The sequence below is a fragment of the Setaria viridis genome, chromosome 9, assembly GCF_005286985.2.
Source record: "Setaria viridis chromosome 9, Setaria_viridis_v4.0, whole genome shotgun sequence".
NCBI lineage: Eukaryota > Viridiplantae > Streptophyta > Magnoliopsida > Poales > Poaceae > Setaria > Setaria viridis.
Genome location: NC_048271.2, coordinates 52683781 through 52701668, shown reverse-complemented (window position 1 = coordinate 52701668; position 17888 = coordinate 52683781). Strand labels below are relative to the sequence as shown.

The 17888-nt window shown below is 48.1% G+C and overlaps 3 protein-coding genes across 3 annotated transcripts; 1 reads left to right on the top strand and 2 right to left on the bottom strand.

The window, feature by feature from the left end:
• Positions 1-1172: 1172 nt before the first annotated feature.
• On the bottom strand, positions 1173-2168 carry LOC117840778 (cysteine proteinase inhibitor 5). The gene has a single exon (XM_034721311.2). The coding sequence runs from the start codon at positions 1791-1793 to the stop codon at positions 1422-1424; it is 372 nt and encodes a 123-aa protein (XP_034577202.1). The 5' UTR covers positions 1794-2168; the 3' UTR covers positions 1173-1421.
• Positions 2169-3452: 1284 nt separating this feature from the next.
• LOC117840081 (uncharacterized) lies at positions 3453-4363 on the bottom strand. The gene has a single exon (XM_034720537.2). The coding sequence runs from the start codon at positions 4182-4184 to the stop codon at positions 3810-3812; it is 375 nt and encodes a 124-aa protein (XP_034576428.1). The 5' UTR covers positions 4185-4363; the 3' UTR covers positions 3453-3809.
• A 10788-nt stretch (positions 4364-15151) lies between these two features.
• LOC140221346 (uncharacterized) lies at positions 15152-17365 on the top strand. Its single transcript, XM_072290866.1, has one exon. It carries the CDS (start codon positions 15215-15217, stop codon positions 17285-17287), a length of 2073 nt encoding a protein of 690 aa, XP_072146967.1. The 5' UTR covers positions 15152-15214; the 3' UTR covers positions 17288-17365.
• Positions 17366-17888: the final 523 nt, after the last annotated feature.

The window sequence follows — 17888 nt, the reverse complement described above, 5'->3', positions numbered from 1 at the left end:
CGCTTTGTGTCATCACTGTATTGCTTCCTTGCTCTCCGAATACCAACTGCACCTGTGCAAGAAGCAAGAGTATAGAAAGCGTCAGCTTCTAATCTTTCGGACACTTTGGCAACGAAAATTTGCTGCACAAACTTACTCGAGCTGCTGCATTGGCCTTGAGAAGGATCAAGGTGAGAATCGGTACCATCATCATCCAAACCTGTAGACACTGGATCAGTAAAAATTGAGTACCCACAAGGCTAATAAGCGCACAATGACTAAATTAAAAGCATACAACAGCACACGGATCGTGAGAAGGGCCGGGACTGCTGGAAAAGAATCATGAAAGTTGAAAGGCACCCAATTGTTCTTGTGCGACAACAGGAATCATCTACATCATGATCTCGCACTGTCTCATTGAGATCGATGCCTAAATCTTGGCGGGCTCTTGCATCTGCCATGGCTTAAGCTCATCTTCTGAAGAAGAGTGGAGATGAGGAAGACTGATGCGCAGAGCAATTTATAGACATGGCTCGGCCAAAGGCTCGGTGGGGTGAAAATTAATCCATGACGCCAGCTAATTTTGATCCATGGCGCCGGGTTTTAGTTCTTTGGCAAGGCGCGCGCGATTTGGAATTGAGGCTGCAAACGGAAAAATTGGAATTGGGGAGGCGGTTTGGGAAGGACAACGCCGGCGACGAAGCGTCAGGCTGATCTGCATGCAAATTTGGAAGGCTAACCGGCGCCAATAAACGAAGGGGACGTGGCCCGCTGCAGTTATTCTCGTCTGGGAAGCCGACGCATGCATGCAAAAATTGGAATTTACTTCTCGTGTTGACCAAACACGAAAACGTCCTCAAAATTGTAAAAAGAAAACGTTGAGGTGCTCGATTGTAAAAAATAAGGTGAGAAAACCACTACGCAGTGTGTGGACCCAGTATCACACACTACTTCTCCGGCCTGTTTATCAAGTCCAACCTCAGTGCGGCCCATCCCAAAATCCGCTCAGTGCAGCCCACTCTCTCGGCCTGTTGTTTATGCTCGGCGAAATGAACGGAGCTAATGCTTTTGGCGGAACTGGAAGAGCATTTCTTACAAGATTTTTGCTACGAACGTAGCTCCTGCAACAGTAATACGTACGGTATATTTCACATGTATACTTGGACGACATTATTGATGTGGCAACACAGAGCTCTGTGATAACCATACATTTTTTTTTATAACCATACGTGCTAAGCACGGTCGCGAAAAAAAAATTACATGACTCCTGCTAAACAAGGAGAACAACCCTTGCAACTTGATCATTTTGATCTAAAAACCTTATTCCTGACGCTTACAACGAGCAAATGAAAAAAAAAAAGGTGTAACGCCAGCTGCGGCATATGATACTTACTTATCACTATAGTCTATATAGATATGGATAGAAGATAGATCGAGCAATATCAGTAGCCAGCTAGCTTCCTGAACCTGCGGAGCTTCCATGTGTCGGAGCGCGACCCGGGCACGCCCCACACCAGGCAGTCGTACTCGGCGGTGGTGCCGTCGGAGGGCCTGGCCGCGGCGACGACGAGGCGGTAGTTGGTGCCGCCGCCCACGGCGTCCTGCGTCTGGCCGCGCACCACGCCCGCGAACGCCAGGTCCCTGCGGTGCGCCAGCCCGTACACCAGCAGCGCGAACTGCCCCACCTGCCTGATCACCAGGTCGTTCGTGTCCGCCACCGGCGCCCACTCGCCGCGCGACGGCGCGGGGAGCGCGGCCGCGGTCAGCAGGAGGAGCGCGACCCCGAGCGGGAACACCGCTAGCGGCGATCTCATGGCGGTGGCGGTGGCGGCTATAGGATTGATGGAGCAATGACGTGACGAGCGAGCGAGGCTTCTCGATCGATCGTTGTGGCCGTGACATGGACGGGCACCGGATGCGAGATTTTATAGTGCAGGAAAAAGGACATCGCTATGCGTCCACCTGACGTTACATACACTGTGCACGTCGGTGGATCCATGAGACCGTAATGATCAACTCCATCAGCTGGAGCGCGCGGCGTGGGCGAGGCGAGTTCGACGGAGAGGTAGGGTGCCATTGCCACTAGCCCCGCGCGCCGGGCCGACGGCTGGGAATGTTTTGGGTGTAACGTAAATTGGATTGGTTTAGTTTTTGTGGCGTAGAGGCTGGAAAGCCACGTCGGGGGCCGGGCCGGGCACTGGATTTCTCTGATCTGCTGCTGCCAGCTACTAGTTCATTCTGGACTCTCGTGAGCAGTGTAAAGGAGATCCGATGATCGATAGCAAACCGTACTAGTACGTCGCACGCCGGTCAAAGCCATTAGACTCATGGTTCGCGCACGTCTATGGAAATCGGTATCCAATAGAGCACGTAAACGCCAACTTGCATGATGAAGTGAATACGAGACATGCTACTGTATGGATTTCAGTGCGGGAGGTAGCCGTCTTCCTTAATCTCGTCGCGTTGAGTGTTGAAGCACACACTCCAGGAGTGCAAGTTGGTGAGGTCGATCGACGCCCCCACCTCGAGATCGCCTTTGAGAAGCTTCAACTCCATCTTGCTAGCTTCACGAAGATCGCCCATTGATTGTAGGGATCTCGACGACCCTACAATACTACCAAAGGGAAGTAAAGGGTAGAGAGTGAGTATGCTGTGAGAAACGGAACAAGTACATTTGACATAATAAAATCATCGATTAAGTGGGCAAAACATCTTAAACAAAAAAAACTCCCACAAAACCATTGATCACCAATCCAATGGTTTTGGTTCTACTTCTTGTCTTTGTCCTTCCATTCGTTTCAAAGTGAGGCCTCTCCTTGCTGCCCTCGACGCTTGATCTATCACAGCAGTGCAGCAGCACCCCGTTGTGCTAACTTGTCTTCAACTGTGCTATCGTGGAGGCTGCCCGTAGCCTGCTCACTCGTCATCTTTTGCCACCCTGGCAAGTGGCATCTCCGCTGTTTGACCACCTCGCCCACCCGGCACCCACCAGCCACCAATGGGCTGTCCTTTTTCTCCATGACCTTCATGTACTCTAAGCCTGGGAATGCAGAAACCCTCGTTGGAGACCGAACCTTCAAACACCTAACCTCCAAATCTCAATCCTACCCTATAGCTCTGGAGAATCTTCTCGTGACCGGCCGGAGACAGAGAAGACGACAAGTGGAACTCTCTTAAGAGATGAAAAACGCGGTGAATATAGAGTGTGAAGGGAGGGGAAAAAATCAGGTGTCAAGAGGAGAAGAAACGCCCATATATTTTTAATTAAGCTTTTCCGAAGTGCAACCATAAACATTACTCCCTTCGGAGTAGCACACTGTACCCATGTGGAGTGGAGTCAGTCTTATATGGCAGTTAGTGAGATAATCGTGACTTACATTGATGGGAGCTCACTAATAAACTTCTCAAGTAAAATATCAAGAGACAAGAGTAGTCAAAGAAAACCTCCGATTCAATCAAACCCCAAGGCCATCTTTCACAAATAAGATCAATTCCATCAACCATAAACATATACTTTTACATTAGCATCAACAGATGCATGATACGGAGATACAAAAGTTAAACTCCTTCACAGATCATATTGATCGTAACAAAATGGAGTCGCCTCTCTCCTGGTGTACTTTAGGAAGAGAGAGACATCTTATTCCTAATGCAACAAAAGCACACACGTAACTTATGTGTAGGTAGCATATACGCCTGCGCTGTTGGCTAAACGACAGGAACACTTGGCTGGAGCATAGTACGTAAGTACGTAACGCTAGCTTGTAGGTTGAAGAAGAGGATGTAACTTTCATGGCGCGAGGCAGCGCCTAAGCCGACCCAACGATGTGCTAGATCGCCTGCTTGTACACCACGAAGCTGCGGAGCTCCCACGTGGTGGCGCGCGAACCGAGCCTGCCCCGCACGACGCACTGGTACAGCCCCGTGCTCCCGGTGGCCGTGTTCCTCACGTTCAGCACGAGCCGGTAGTCGGTGACGCCCGTGCCTGCCGGCTGGGTCTCGCCGCGCACCACGCTCACGAGCGCCAGGGGCCGGAGCTTGCGGGGGTCGGCGTTGCTGTAGACGATCACGGCGAAGTTGCCGATCTGCCTGATCACCAGGCTCCTCGGGTTGGCGATCGGCGTCCAGGCGGCGTCCGCCCCCGCCGAGAAGGCCGTCACGGCGACGACGAGGGTGGCCACGAGCAGTGGGAGCACCGACCTCATGGTGGCTTAGCTACCTAGCTGGTGTGAGGACACTAGCTTGGTCGCTTTGTGGGCTTTTTCTCGTGCCAGTGAGCTGCTTGGTCAACCTTTGCTTGCCATGCATGGCGAGGACACGGTGACCTTTATAGGGAGGGGAAAGTGTAAAGCGACGCGCCCATCTGAAGCGAGTGCCGACGCTCGCGTCCTACCGGCCGGGTACAGAGAAAGACAGCTGCAAGGTTCAGGGAGTAGGTCAATTTGTGTGGTGAGGTTGTTGTTTACATGGCTCGTGCATGCATGATTATTCAGCATGCGAGCATGGCCGGCTTTGACGATGACGAGGCCTCGATATTGCGAGGGCGGTGAGGTTGAATTATTGCTTCCAGGAGGCGGCATTTGGGCGCGTTGGGAACCTGAGACTGAGAGTCGCCACGTTTTTGCTCTTTTTTTTTTACGCGGTCTCGTGGTTTTGTAGGGTTGATGAGAACCCTGCAATGGCAATTCAAGTCAATTTGGAGTCAGCATGCGTGTATATGGTTGTAAACTCTTTGCAAGTCATTTCTTTAGTGGCTATCTCGATGTATACCAATGCACACCTACCTGGAAAGGGGCGCCCCAGGCCTCTGACCTTGCTTGCCGTTTCTAAAATTGTACTGTACGTCCTAGAAATCTTGGGACTTCGATCCTGATCATGATTACAAGTTTACAATTATCTAGGGCGTCCATTCATGCAAGTTGCTAATACAAATTGGGATTTGAAGCTGAGTCAACTCAACAGCGTTTTGTCGTTATTGAAGTGCACTTTACTTGAGAGTTTCTCAACCGCATATGCACATTTCTTTTGCTTAGAAGTGATCAAATGAGTAGTAAAAAATGCTGGTTATTGTCCTAAAATACGAGCTTGAGAACTCCCACGAAGATCATGTGTGATCTTTGCAGCTTCCCTTTGCGTCTTGGAATACCCATAAATGTACGTACTTGTTCCCTTTTGTTTTCCTTTAGTGTGCAATTGAGGTAAAGCAAGCTATGTAGCTAGCTAGCTTGGAGGTCTCCCAAGATGGACGCAGTGATCATGAATCTTCTAGTATCATGTACGGCAACCACACGTATAGTTGCCTTATGGCGTCTCATAGCTAATCTCGTGTACTATATGGCAACCACACGTGTAGTGGCAACAAGTAATTAAGCATGCAACAGCTGGATGCAATCGATATTGTTGTGTCTAAACGGAACAGCGGTACGTCAACATAGCTTCGTCATGTTGGTAAAGCTTTTTTCAAAGACAAATGGTGGTCAATAGTGGCCCGAATTGTACATGTGTGTAGGTCCTAGGTTTTTTGCCTTTTGACTTCTTTCAAACAAGTTGTTTTAAGTATCTATGCAAGCTGAGTGTTTTAAACGGTTACATGTTTCTACATCGATCATACTCTCTCTAAAAACTAACCCTGCTCCTAATCTTCTGAAATGCAATTAAGATATGGCCTTACTGCATTAAACGCATGAGTTGGACCCTTTTTCTTCTTCCTGATAATATACTATGATATTTAAAAAATATGCACCCCAGTAGAGTCAAATGCACTGCTAGTTTTTAATTTATTCCTCGATGTGGTCCAGGTCGTCAACTCTGCCTAAAATGCAGTCATGGCTTTCTAAATTGTGGCACTTTCGGTCCTAATTTTTGTAATCAGCATGCAAATTTGTACTATAGAGATTCAAATTTTTATTAAATTTGGAAAATTTTAACACTATTGCCCCCTCTAAAATAAAATTTGAGTTTCTGCCTCCACCACTGCTGCCGCTTAACATGAATACTTGTGCTAATTTTGAATGAGCAAAGCAGATACTAATAAAAATAATGTGTGTAAACTACAGGACTAAATGTTGAATAAAATTTCCCGATAGATTTTATTTGGATGTGACTAAAAATATGTAATTTTGTGAAATATCTAAGTATTAGTGAAATGAGATTGTTTGTTATTACTGTCACGAGGAAAAAAAATTATGCTAGAAATATTATGGTCGGGGCGGCACTCAAGAAAAATAGTAAACAATACGAACCGTGGACCACTAGTATATATATAGTGACAATAAATATCGATAGCGAAATGGTAAATAGTTTTCTTCTTATTAACTGGCCTCTCTTTTCTGGCATACGCGCTTAGACAATAAGACAATAGTCCTCCCTCTCCACGGACGTGGGCACAATTTATTTGCTTTTCTAGCATACAAACATATACGGGTTATGCTTAAACCATCCGCCACGACGCACGCATGTCCTGCTCCTTAATTCATTTTGATCTTCTTGAACTCCAGAAGCATCCACTGGTAAGTCGCAGGGACCCCCCAGACCAGCACGTGGTACTGCGCGGTGGCGCCGCCGGCGTCCGCCGCCGTGACCACCATCTTGTACCTCATGCCGCCCTGGTGAGGGCGCACGTCGCTGTCGGACACGCCGACGTACTTGAGCTTGGCGCCCCGGTTCATGCTGTACACCAGCACGGCGAAGCGCGCGATCTGAGGCGGGTGGGTGCCCATCGGCACGTCGGTGGCATGCGGAACCACGGACCTCGCCGACGCCGCGCCGGCGACGAGGGCAGCGAGGACGACGAAGAGGACGGCAGCTGGTGACCTCATCTTTTTTGTTCTTTTTTTTTTGGGTGATACTATAAGCTACGGCGGTGTTGTGTGAATAGCTAAGCTAGTAAAACTACTAGCAAAGCTACAAAAATTTACTCGCGAGCGAGCTGTTGGTGTGTGTTTATGCCTGAGGTGATTTGGTGGCCTAGCGAGTTGGCTTTTATACAGCTGCGGCTGCGAAGAGTGAAATGGCGGGAAGGAAGGTTTTGCGACTTTGTGTGCAGTGGTAACCTTAGTTTCTCAGGAAAATAGGGATCTCATACATACTGCTTTGCTTGAAAATTATATAAAGACACATTTTTGGAGTAAGATATGGGCAACAAAATTACATTCCACATGATGGTGACATGGGCGAGGCCCGAATAGATACGGGGCTCGGTCCACGCGGAAAACTCGATGAAGCCCACGTATATCCTGATACGGCCCAAATTCTGATCGGAGAAGAAAAGGAAGTCCAGATCGTATCGCGAGTTCGAACATAAAACTCTTCCGTTCCCCAATCGCGCAACCGCAAATCCCGCGCTCGCCATCCCCGCCGGATCGCAGCAACACGACCACGGCTACGGCCACCTCGAGCGAGGACCACACCGTCCAGGTCTCCTTCTGGGCCGCCGACCCGCCGGCCATGTCCTACCTGTGCGTCCACTGCCCCTGCGCCGCCAAATCCGAGGACGACTTCGGCTTCAAGCGACGGGTACTTCATGTACAGGGGCGACCCGGACACCCCGTCGCTCGAGCCGGTCCCGCTCCCCCGCACTCACCGTTTGCCCCGGGTGACGGAGTTCGGCATCGTGCCCCGCGGCGACGAGGGCCAGTACCTCCTCGTCGCTCGCACTCTCGGTAGGCTGGTCCCACGCGAGGATAAACTTCACATGTACTCGTCAGTAGATCAAGCATGGAGCATCAAGTTACTGCCAGATGCTCCTGGCGCAGAGCACATTGCAGAGGAGAAGGTGATCACGCTTGGAGAAGGCGTGCTAGGATAGGTCGATTTCCGGAAAGGCGTCTTGGTCTGCGACGTGCTCCGTGAGCCCTTTGATGTCCGTTTCATCCCGTTGCCCTCGCCGTTGCCTAAGAACAGAGAGAGGTTGAAAGAATTCCACCTGGGAGATCCCGCGATGCAGCTCCGGGATGTCACCTTCAGCAATGGCGTGATCAAGTTCATCGAGGTGGAGCATCGTTGGATCGTGACGACGATTGTTCCGGAGAAGCCGAAGCCGATCGACCCCAGCGAGAAGGATGTCCTCTACGATTCAGACCTGATTATGGAGCGCAAATGCAAGGATGTGGACGAGAAGCCCAAGCAGATACGCAAAGGGGATGGATGGAGGGCCGTGACATGGAGCCGGACAATTTCGTCCAACTGTTGGCACAAGGGCTGTGTTATCGATATCGATGAAATTTCGGTCGATGACGCAATTTATTCGTCGTTGATGCCTGGGCTAGGGGAGGAACATGACAAGAGCTTAAAGTTCAGGAACATGTACTCAGCTTTCCCCACCCTGAGCACGGACGTTGATGATCTTGTTTACCTCAAGTCTACGGTGAAAGCCAACGAAACAAATGGATGGGTGGTTGCTCTTGACCTTGCAAAGAAGACACTGACAGCTATTGGATCGTATTCTTTTGCACGACAACTTGACCCCTGCGTCTATGCTTTCCGTCTTTGTTCACTGTCCAACTATCTGAACATGGCTTCAGGTAATTGTTTGAGCTGCTCCTACCATGAACGTAATTATGCTGTTAATGCACTGCTAACTGCCTGCTTACGATCAGTATGTTCTTTTTGTCTGAGACTTTGTTTGTGTTTGAATTAACTGCTTTCTACATGTCTTATAGCAGATTCAAGCCAAACTACGAAAGCAAAGGACTCCATGGATCCTCTGATAATTAAACAGTAAGTAAATTCTGTTCTTTCCCATTTCAAGAAGTGTTGCCACCAAACTGTTACAATAGCGAAATCAAGTTTTCCTTCACCTCCACTAACTATTGTGAATGAATCTGAGTGCTTCAGGTCAAACGCCGAGGAAGCCTCATGTGCACATGTACCTAAGATTGGACTCCTAGAGCAGGTGTCACTAAAAGCTCAAGAACATAATCTCAATGACCAAAACAATCAGGAATGCCGTGATTCGAATGCCCTGTCGCTGCCGGAAAGCGCAAGTTGCCTTCCACAACCTCCTTCACAGCCAGACACCAACCAGTTGAATGGAGCAGGCAACGGTTCAAATACACACGACGACGTGAATCCTCTCCATGCTGCAGCAATATCAACCGGAGGCTGCCTTCCCATGCTGCCTCCGCCGCAAAACGTCGCCCAGACGCCCAGTGGAGCGGAGCAGGCACCCATCCAAATGCACAAGATGCCAATCCTATGCACGCAACAGGAACAGGATTAACCAGCACAAGCTTTCCTCCACAGCCATTCCAGCAAGCTGTGAGCCAGTGGAACGAGTCAGCTACCAAAATCACCCATACACAAACAATCCCAATCCTCTCTATGCCATAAGATTGCCGGGAAGTTGTTACCAGCCATGGCCGCCTCAGCAGAACATCTCCCAGCCATGGAACGAAGTAGCCGGCTACCAAGACCCTTCATACACGCCCGGTGTCAACCAGCATCACTGGAACGCAGCCGGTTACCAGAACCAGTGGGGCCCTGCCAACTTCTCCGGTGGCTACGGCCATTACGGTGCCCCTGCGCCTAACTTGGCTTGGCATGGCATGCGCTACCCAGGCCAGTTGCCTGGACACGCCGACGACGCGCACGCGCATCAGCCTGGCATTCTGCCCGCGCAGGCTCAGGCGGCGCACCAGCGCCCCGGAGCACCCGAGCAGTGCCCCGTTGGGTCCGGCGGCGGCAATGCGACTCAGGCCTGGACGCCACGGAAACGGTGGCGAGTAGCAGGATAGGCAATGTGATAGCTGTAGATTTGTAGAACGTGCTAGCTACAATAGCTAGCGACGGTTTGGGTGTGCAAACATGATCTCGGTGTTCACAAAAATCGTTCATGATCCCTCTCCCCTGCCTTGGAAAGACTGGTTCCTTTGGCACTCTGCCACGGCCAACGATGATTCCTATCTTGGGCGGTTGGTAGAGGCTGAGTTGCCTCGGTATCACGCCTTGACCTCGGTTCAGCTAGGAGATGGGAAGCTCACTTCGTTCTGGCATGATAAGTGGCTCCTGGGAACAACCATCGCTGACACTTTCCCTGCTTTGTACTCTCACTACACTGAAACGAGCGAATCAGCCTACGCAATTTCTCGCCACCTCAGGCCGCGTCTGACACTAGCTGCCGTCGAAGAACAGGCGATTCTCTGCAGTTGCCTGCAGTTCACCTCTCTCAGTGACAGGGATGACCGTCGTTTCCTGGATGGCCAACCTCACACTGAATTCACCAGTCGAGGTGCCTACCTTGCTCTCCATGCCAACGACAGTCGAGACCCCGATGCGGCCAGAATTTGGAACACCAAACTCTCTGTCAAGGTTAAATTCTTTGGTTGGCTGCTCTACCACGAGCGACTAAACACCAGGGCCAACCTTTACCACAAACGAATCCGCTCGGTCGACGAGTCCTACTGTGAGTTCTGTCCAGGAACCTTGGAGACAGACGATCACATTTTCGTCAACTGTCCCCGAGCGCAGGACTCTTGGGCGAGGTTAGGAATCACGGTAGATCCGCGGGGCCACACCATGCCTTGGCTTCTGGGCTGCGCGCTACCGTTGCCTGATCAGATTCGCACTGACATTGCCATTCTAATTCTCTGGCACATTTGGAAAGCTCGTAATGCCAAAATTTTTGAGCAACTCGTACTCACACCTCAAGAAGTGATCCGTCGGGCAGCACGCGATGTCGAAGTCTGGAGCTGCCGCTACAGGAAACTACGCCCGCACATCCTTGCTTGGCGGGATTTTCTTTTCACACGTTGCTAAATTCTGAGGCCCATCTCCCTCTCTGCCTCTTGTAATCTCCCCTGGTATGCCAGGAATGTGTATTGTAAACAATCTCTTCGATCAATCGAAAAAGTAGGTGGGGATCTTAACCCCGATATTGTTCGGAAAAATAAACAAAAATCGTTCATGCGTTCAAAGGATTCTAGGCCCTTTTTCCGTCTGCTCTGCATCTGACCGCGCTTTGCATTGTTGTAGCTGCAGGAATTCTCCTTTTTGCACATTTCGCACTATCTTTTTTTAGAGGAATGAACTTCCATCAAACGGAAAGCACGGCAAGATCGCCGGCAAGTTGGTGCATGGGCTACTGAGATACAGATACGGGGACAATGCCCTAGATTAAAAGATACAAAAAAAAATGGATCTGTCATACTCTTGATTTCATGCACAATTCATCCCGTCGGTGCAAGTATGTAATCTGCTCCCTTGGTCGCTTGAACCAGCATGATAGAATCAGTCTCCATCTCCACATTTCGGTCTTTACTGGAGATATCATGAACATGTGCATTTTCTACCAGCATGAACCAGGGAACAGAGCAATTAGCCAACATGGATCGCCTACCTTGAGTCACCGATCTGTTTGTCAATCTCCATCATACACATGTGCGATTGGTAGTTGCATTCCTTGCATTAGGAGTGTATAGTCTGTGCACTTGGAAAAAGTATAGTGGAACTTCAGATGTTCTTTAGCACATTCAATTCATGAAACAGTTGATCATTCGCAGGGAATTTACGCTGCAAAAATATAGTTCATCCTTAGAATTTGAACATATCTGAAACTTACAAGTATGAGTGGAAGTGAAGAACTTTGCTATGTAAACATTGTTGATATCCTGCAAAGTGAACAAGAACTGAGATCCAGCAAACTTGAAGTTGCATATCTATGTTTCTATTGCAATGTAAACCGAATAGGGAGAGTATTTTATTCGGTGGTCTTAAATCCTAAGGGGTACAAGCGCTTGTCTGCGCAGGAATAAATAAAAGATAAATTGGAAAATATATGCATGCGCTGTTTTGCAACTCTCAGCTAAGAAATCCTACTGCAATTACCATTTCACGTCCTCTCCATCAGAGCTATCTCTTGTGTATTAGGTAACCATAGAAAGAATAATCTGAACTGAATATTTGGAAATAATTGTTTTATTTAGATAGAAATTTTTAAGTAGATGTAAACATATGATGGTATATTGGGTAAGAATTAGTCACACACTTATACAGGCTAGTTCTACTCAAGCTCAACTATCTGTTTTAGAATTCCTCGGTCAATCAATTCCACAATGTAATGTGCCCTACTTTTGTTAAAAAAAAATTGTAGCAACAATGGCAGGACATCTGAAGTGCATGTCTGTAGATGAGTAGTATGCATGTTTGTATGTCCTGACAAAATTTGAGAGGAAATAATGGCCATTTACTAATTAAATCAGCAGTGGGAGAAAGGTTAGCTATTCAAAATTTCCAAACTTAAAACTGGTGCCCGAGCTCTCTTATCTCCCTTTAGATTTTCTATCTTCTCTCAATTTGAAAACTTCATTTGAAAACAAATGCTGAATTTGCACCGTATGCATGGCATCATCAATGACCTAAACTGAAACTGAAAACATATGCATGCAACAGATCAAGACTTATTCAGGTTACCATTTCACCTAATCTTATCATGAATGACATTCAGATCAAAAGTAATCCATTAGAGCAATGTTTATGTCCAAAAGAACCTCAACCAACCAGTACAATTAATATTAAAACAACTATTTAACATAACACGCCATCCTTACCTGAAAAAGAGAAAAAAAAAACTTCTTTGCAAAATAAGCTATCTACTGAGTTTTCTTGATTATACCTAGATTTGAGTGTGAAATAGCAGTTCGAGCATGCAGTTTAAGTCAAACCCTTTTTTTCTTTAATTGAAAATTGTTTCTCTATAACATAGCTTTAGGATCGATTACTGTTTTGAAATAAAAGACCTGATTTTGACAATGTCAATTTAAAGAATTTTAAGTACCTCAATTGATGATATAAGTATTCCTGGAAAGTACATCATTTGGTGAAAATCTACCTGGAAGCAAGGTGAATAAGCCTTTAAAGTAGGGAATCATAAATAACGTTTAATTGGGTAATGAAGGCATTATTTTTTTATTGAAATTCTTTAGGATACAACTAACGGGCTACTTTGCTTTCAATTATACGCAGCTGCTTTTTGTAGTATTAAGCTTCACCGATGCTTTTTTTACCGAAATCAGCAAGGGGAAGCCCCTACATATTTTTTATATAATTTTTTTTATTCCAAATACATTTAATTCGCTCCCACGTGGAGTCGAACCCAGGCCTCCTTGGTGCTTCACCGATGCTTTACCTCATGAGGTCCAAACTCATTGCTAGGCATCAGCTGCTGCCTTGATGGTGGGGGCTACAGGCTACTGTCACAGTGCATACTTGATGTTAGGTACAGGTGCCGACGGAGCACCCCTGGGTGTTAGGGTCCATCCGGCTTGTTGAAGCATTGCTGCGCTGGCTGGAACGTCACCTTTTAGTTAATCTTGTTGTATAGAAATGAGAAAATGGATGCATGGGAAATAGGCCAGGCCATATGGAAAACAACATATGAGATTATTTTGAACACGATTGACCTGTGAGATATCATCAATCTGTACAATACTCTGAGCTTCATTTCGTGCACGCTTGATTTTCTCAGCCACTATCACCCTGGCGAATAGTAGTCCAATAAACAAAATATCTCAACATAAGGTAAACCTAATTAGCAGTATAGGTATCAAAATAGATTGAACGGGTCTAAACAGGATCATTAGTGCAAAAAATGCCGTAACAGAAGTACAGAACAGAGGTCCCATAAGAGACTGAGAAACTTGCCTTTGGATCTTCTTCATTGATTCTACATGATTGCTTGGAAAAGGAAAAGGCAGTGAAATATCATCATTCTGCGCAATACTCTGAGCTTCAAGCTGTCCATGGTTAGTTTCCTTAGCCAATGGCCTGACCAGAACAGAAAGTTAGTTGGCAGCAATTGTTTGAAATAAAAAGCGATACGAAATACTCACTGAAGTATTGTTTGGATCATTTACATAGCTGCCCGCCTGTGTAATCTTGAGACATGCAGAGACTTCAATGCCTACAGAAACCACTATGATAGTGTTTGGTTCGTGCTAAGGTAATGTAAACGCAAAGGGAATCAGATTACAGTGTATTTAGAGGTGGAATAGGTGATTGCCCTCTTTGTTTGGTTGCACTCTGGTAACGTAATCAGATTACTGTGTGGGTGCTATATCTGATTACGGTGGGGGAGGAGGGGTAACAAGCTTGTATAGATATTATTTAGATAAGGGATTCGATTACAGTGTCAATTGATTACAAACCACCGCAACCAAACATATGTAATGGGATTCATTACCTTCAGTAATCAGATTACGTTACATTTGAGCCAACCAAACACTACCTATATTCGTGAGCAACTAACAAATGGGAAACGTTTTCAGTACTGGCAAAGATGAGGAAACTAGACAAACAAAGATGCAGGGTGGGCCCAAACAGCGCCCAGGTTAATTTGCCAAGGAAATCATAAGAAGAACATTAAGGATGGTAAGCAGCGAATAGCATGTACATGATAAGGGTGATTAACATTTACAATACCTGCAGTCATGTTCAGGTGACGGGACAGTGTACAGTAGGAGAAAGCTTGCTTGGTAGGGTCATGGCCTTCAAAGGAATACGCTCCAAGTGGTTTCACTGTCTTGTTTCTAAGGTCAATAGCGACCACCCATCCATTTCGATCATTGGGTGCTGCCACGGATTTGAGGTAAAGAACATCGTCACCATCCATGCTCAAGGTGGGGAAAGCTGAGTACAGGTCCCTGAATGTCAATTTCCCGACAGTTTCACCCCTATGTACAGACAAGGATGGCACATTTGTTGACTCGTCGACCAAGATGTCAGCAACACCAACCGTGCATTCCTTGCTCCAACCATTGGACGAAAACGTCCGAGTCCATGTCACGGCCCTCCAACCATCCCTCGGCTTGGGGTTCTCGTCCCTATCTTTGCGCTTGAGTGACATGATCAAGTCTGAATCGTAGAGAAAATCCTTGTCACTGGGGTCACCTGGCTTTTCAGTCACATGATGCTCCATCTCGATAAACTTGAGCACACCATCGACGCATGCTAGATCCCGTAACGACCTTGCAGCAACTCCTGGGACGGATCCTTTTAGTTTGTCTCTGTTTTCAGGCAATGGCTCGGGCAACGGGATGAAATGCACACCAGGGGGGTCATGACGCAAGTCACATGCCACCAAGCCTCTTGAGAAGTCAACCCAGCCTAGCAAGCCTTCTCCAAGCATGATCACCTTCTCAGGTATAATCTTCTGTAGCCCCGGACATGGATTGAGCAGTGTCCTAGTGTTCCATGCTTTCGTCTCGGACGAGTAGATTTGAAGCAGATAATCCGATGAGCCATGATGGGCATCACAGAGAGCGGCCAGGAGATAATGGTCCCTGTGGTCACGGGGCACAATGCCGAACTCCTTAACCGTCCCCAGACTGCCATAATTACCATCAGCGGGAACAGGAACCCATTCGAGCGACGGCGACTCGCCCTAGTGCTCCATGCTTTCGTCCTAGTGCTCCATGCTTTCGTCCCATGGTTGGGGGGCTTCAAGCAGTGGACGGAGAAGGAGACATCCGGTGGGTCGGCCAGCCAGAAGGAGACAGCCATGGTATGGCCGCCCTTCGATCTGGCCGTGGCCGTGGTCTCGTTCCTACTGTCTGTGAAGTGCGCCTGCTGCCGGTCGAGGAGAATGGGGGCCAGACGGCGGGAGTTGCTGGCGGCAGCGCGAGGGGAATCAACCGAGTCGATAGATCCGGGCGCCATCAGGGTGTGGATTCTGGGGTTTGACGTCGCGTTTGGGGGATTGATTAGATTTTCCCGATTGATGAGGAAGGCAGCCGACGATTTGGGGAAGATGAACTTGCCTGTGCGATCTGTCTTTCTTTCGTGTTCTTTTCTTTTCTTTTTTAGCGAATATCTGGGCTCTTGTAAACTGGATCGGATTCATACTGGGCCTGCGTCCTTCTCCGTGGACCAAAAGCCAGTTCAAAATGGGCCCATTTGTTTGCGAGAGTTCCGTTCTGGCGCAAGGCCCATCCAATCTGGCGCTCGTGCTGTTCGGTCGCACGTCGTTCCCCGCTTGCACGCCGTCGCCGCCAACGGCGTCCAGAACTCCAGATCGATGATCTTGCCCCGCGAGCCCTCCAGTCCGTCCTCCCCACCCAGCCCGCCCACCCGCCGACCTCTATCGATCCTCCTCGGGCAGCAGGTGTACATCACCGACCGGAGAAACGGGACCACGGCTACATCCGCCTCCAGCGACGGCTGCACCGTCGAGGTCTCCTTCTGGATCACCGATCCGCCGGCCGTGTCCTATTTCAGCGTCCACTGCCCGGACTCCAAATCCACGGCCGCCGAATTCGAGAACCAGCCTCAGGTGGTCGGCGCGGAGGGTCAGTTCGTCCTCCTCCGCGCGCTATTCGCCTCCGGCCACGGCGAGTTCGAATACTTCGTGTGCAGGGCCGGCGACGGCGGGTCGGCGTCGTCGCTCGATCTGATTAAGCCTCCCGATGATGATGATCTATTCGGAGCCATCGAGTTCAGCATCGTGCCCCTCGGTAACGGGGGCCATTATCACCTGGCTGCCCTCTGTGATGCCAGGGCCTCGTTGGACTGTGAGCTTCGCGTCTACTCATCCGAGGACGAAAGGTGGAGGACCAAGCAACTGCTCAATCCATTGCCTGGGGTCCAGACGATTTTGTTTGACAAGGTGATCACGCTTGGAGAAGGTGTGCTAGGCTGGGTCAATTTCCGGCAAGGCATGCTGGTGTGCAACTTGCTTCAAGAGCCCCCTACTGCACGCTACATCCCACTGCCTGAGCTCTTGCCTGAAAACAGAAAGAAACTGGAATCCTCCCAACGGAGAGCTGACCTGAAGTGCTTTAGGGATCTCACCTGTACCAACGGTGCGATCAAGTTTATTGAGATGGAACACCGCATTGTCATAAGAGAGATTAGAGATATTAGTACTGAAAAGCCAAGTGACCCCAGCCTCAAGGATGTGCTATATGATTCAGACCTGATCATGTCTCAAAAGCAAAAACACGTGGACAGGAAGCCCAAGAAGCTGCAGTCGATGAATGGTTGGAGGGCCGTAATGTGGACTAGAGCGATAGAGTCCAACTGCTGGTTCAAGGAATGTGCTATTGATGTTGATGAAATCTTGGTCGACGAGTCAGCATATTCGTTATTGTTGTCTGGCCAAAGGGATGGATCTCTTGGGAGCTTGACATTCAGGAGCATGTATTCAGCTTGGCCGACCTTGAGCATGGGTGGTGATGACCTTTTTTACCTCAAGTCCTATCTGAAATTGAGTGGTCAGAATGGACGGGTGGTTGCTGTTAACCTTGCAAAGAAGGCACTGAAAGTGAAAGCATTTGGAGTATCGTTCATGTACATTGTCCAGCTATTTGAATATTAATCCTGGTCATTGTTGACCTTCTCACATGCCTATGGAAGTGTGAATCCTATCTTCTTATGACAGCGTTGGCGAATTTAATTGGTTGCTGTTTAGACCCATTTAATCTAGCATATCTAAAATTTGAGTTCAAGTATCAGTATGACACTCTTTATGGTTTCTATGGAGAAAATGGTAACTGGTTGGGGTCTTGATATTCTCATACTTAAAAAGAGGAATATGCTTCCGTTTCATGTCTTGGTGGTCATATGTTAATCTGCTCACTCGCGTCCTTACATAATTTGCCGAGTACCAGTGTAGACACCATTGGTAAATGCTTAGATCTTGATGACCAAATATCAGTGTACTCTTTTAAATGGATATATGTTTTGATAAAAGGAGTAGCTGTATGCCTATATACCGTTCAGGCATATACCTCTTCATTTGCGTAACTACATATCCATCTGCAAGGGTCAACCTGTTTGGCTAGATACGCCTAATCCCAACAGATTTTGACACTTGGTTAGTTGGTTGCCTTTGATATGGGCATATGGCCATGGTTTTGGCAGGATTTTTTGAGTTTTATGATTGAATATATTATATTGGATAATCTTATATTCTTATG